The sequence below is a fragment of the Spinacia oleracea genome, chromosome 3 (genome assembly GCF_020520425.1).
Source record: "Spinacia oleracea cultivar Varoflay chromosome 3, BTI_SOV_V1, whole genome shotgun sequence".
Classification (NCBI taxonomy): Eukaryota; Viridiplantae; Streptophyta; class Magnoliopsida; order Caryophyllales; family Amaranthaceae; genus Spinacia; species Spinacia oleracea.
In genome coordinates this window covers 116,041,163-116,044,439 of record NC_079489.1, presented here as the reverse complement: position 1 = coordinate 116,044,439, position 3,277 = coordinate 116,041,163, and the positions used below count along the sequence as shown (strand labels likewise).

General features: G+C 35.8%; 1 protein-coding gene across 1 annotated transcript; it reads right to left on the bottom strand.

The window, feature by feature from the left end:
• Positions 1-216: 216 nt before the first annotated feature.
• On the bottom strand, positions 217-2,622 carry LOC110789027 (uncharacterized). Its single transcript, XM_056839553.1, has 2 exons — positions 1,500-2,622; positions 217-1,454 (listed from the first exon to the last, which is right to left on the bottom strand). Exons 1-2 carry the CDS (start codon positions 2,620-2,622, stop codon positions 217-219), a joined length of 2,361 nt encoding a protein of 786 aa, XP_056695531.1.
• Positions 2,623-3,277: the final 655 nt, after the last annotated feature.

The following is a 3,277-nucleotide window of genomic DNA, read 5'->3' as shown; positions in this document are numbered from 1 at the left end:
TAGGGACCACATGAATAGGACTTACCCATTGAGAATCAGAAATAGGATAGATCACATCCGCATTTATCCATTTAATAATTTCCTTTTGAACAACTTCCCTCATTGAAGGGTTTAACCTTCGTTGAGCTTCTCTAGTGGGTTTAGCATTCTGTTCAAGAAATATTCTATGCATGCACAAGGTGGGACTAATGCCTTTTATGTCTGCTAAAGTCCATCCTATTGCCCTTTATAATTTTTAAGCACATTCAACAACTTTGCTTCTTGATATTCATTTAATGAGCTTGAAATAATCACAGGCAATGTCTCGTTAGCACCCAAATAAACATATTTCAGATTAGAGGGCAAGGGTTTTAACTCTAAAATTGGTGCTTCAACAATAGAAGGAATCAATTTAGGCACAGATAAAGGCAAAGAAAAATCAGAATTTTTTTTTTCAACATCACCAGCCACATCAGACGCAGTTACAATAGAAAAATCATGCATTTCACATTCCTTAATATCACTAAGAACATCAATTTTAAATAGATTATCACACCACTTATCAAATACATCCTGAGCCATCCAATCAAAAGCATCAAAAGTATCTATTGAACTAACATTATTGATATCACTTGGGTATCTCATAGCATCAAAGATATTAAACTTAATAATTTCTCCATCAAATTCCATAGTTAGATTACCCTCATGAACATCAACTTTAGTCTTAGAAGTTTTCAGGAATGGTCTATCTAACAACAGTGGAACACTATCGCTTCTATCACCCATATCAAGAACATAAAAATCAGCAGGAAATACCAATTCATTCACTTGCACAAGTACATCTTCTAAGACTCCTATTGGAAATGTGTTTGATCTATCAGCTAACTGAATAACAATAACATTAATGGAGGCTCCTAAATCTAGCATACACCTTTCAAACTTAGAATCACCAATTTTGCAAGGAATACAAAACATGCCAGGATCCTTACACTTAGGGGGAAGCTTCTTTTGGATAATAGCTGAAATATTTTCCCCCATACTTACCTTTTCAGAAGGACGAAAATGCCTTTTGTTAGTACAAAGTTCCTTAAGAAACTTTGCATAACGAGGTACCTGTGTAATAGCATCAAGAAGGGGAATATTGACTTCAATTTTCCTAAAAGTTTCTAGAATTTCATTGTCAAGACTCTCTTTCTTAGCTTTAGCAAATCGAGAAGGGAAAGGAGGCAAATCTTCAATACGAGAAACAACCGAATCAGATTCAGTTTTACTCTCCCCTTCATTTTCTTTTTCACTCTCCTTCACAGTACCCTCACTTCCCACTCTTTCCCTTGATCCAACTTTAGGATTGACTTCTATCTCTTTTTCAACTTCACGGCTTTTCATTTTAGGTTCAGTTAGCACTTTACCACTCCTAAGTGTGACAGCTTTAACATGACCATTGGGATTAGGGATTGTTTGTGATGGAAGTTTACCTGAAAGTTGAGTTTAAAGATTACTTAGAGAAGTGCAAATCTGACCTATTTGAGTGTCTATATGATGAAGGCGCGTGTCAGTTTTCTTTTGATACTCAACACCCTGGTTATGGACTTGTCCTATTTGATTTGTTAGTTGTTTAACTAAATCTTCTAGTGAAGGACCAGATTGGGATGGTGGATTTGGTTGACCGTATTGCCTTGGTTGATTAGATTGTGGAAGTTGTGGTCTATTTCCATACCTTAGATTAGGGTGGTCTTTCCAACCTTCATTATAAGTCTGTGAGTAAGGATCATATTTTCTTTGGCCAGAATAACCACCTATAGCATTCACATCTTCAGATTGCAAGTCAGGACATTTATCAGTAGGATGAGACTCATTATAGCAAATTCCACAAACTCTAGCTTTTGACTCATTACTAGCAACAATTTTAGACACAAGAGTAGTTAAAGTAGCAATTTGTTGAGCATTTTCTTGTAATTGATTCTGAATACCACTTAAATCAACTCCATTTACTCTTTTAACATCATTTCTAGAACCATGTTGTTGGGTGTTTTGAGCCATATTAGAAATTAAAGCCCTAGCTTGGGTTGGTGTTTTATCCACTAATGCCCCCCCCCCACTCGAAGCATCTATCATACCCCTATCAGTAGGCAATAGGCCTTCATAAAAGTACTGAATTAATAGTTGGTCACTAATCTGGTGTTGGGGACATGAGGAACACAGTCTCTTAAAACGGTCCCAATATTCATACAAGGACTCATTATCATTCTGCCTAATTCCACATATCTCCTTCCTGATGGATCCAATTAGACTTGCTGGAAAGTATTTTCCTAGAAAAGTTGATGCCATAACATACCAAGTCGTAATTGATCCAGCAGGAAGATCATACAACCAATCTTTAGCCAAATCTTGCAAAGAAAAAGGAAAAGCATGCAATCTAATATGATCCTGTTCAACTCCTTCAAGATTCATAGAAGAACAAACAACCTTAAACTCTTTTAAATGTCGATGAGGATTCTCACCTGACTTCCCATAGTATTTGGGAAGAAGATTAAGGAAACCTGAATTCAGTTTGAGGGGTTTGTCCAGCTCTGGGAACACAATGCAGAGAGGATCATCTCCCGTATTTGGGGCTGCCATCTCCTTCAAAGTTCGTTCACCCATCTTCGCTCCTTTTAGACTATCTTTCGTTCCTCTGGTTTCACTTCTTCTGGTTGATCGGTTTGAAACGAATAGACTAATCTCTCTTGTTTTATATACTTCCTGATTCGTTTGAGTTTAGAATTAGGTGTGCTGCCGCTCATGCACCTGAAAAGTAAAAACCTAAAGAGTTAGTTATGTTATGCAGATTTAAACGAATGCATACAAAGTAATCTGAACATTCTAAAGCTTTGTTTGTTGTTACACTTTTATCTTTTAGGATGTGGCATGAGAATAGAATGATTTAATGATAAGCAGGTGCTGCATCTAATTACATGAATTTAACACCAAGTGAATCTGGAAGAATGAAAACATAAGCATCATGTTCAATTCCTAAGATAAGATTTAAAGTCTGTTCAGAAATAAATTTTTGAATGACATGATTTCTCAAAATGAACATCCGATTTGATTTCCCAAACAATGATTTGTTTAAAGAATAACTACAAGGATCATGAATTCATTTCAAGCAACAATAATCAGTTAGCAAGAGAAACTAACACCTGAAAACACTATACATTTCTAATGAACAATATGCTTTTATTATAACAGCTACTGCAAATGCATTTAGTAGCCACTGTAAAATAGAATTCAGTAGAATGCATTCAGAAAACAGAAACTC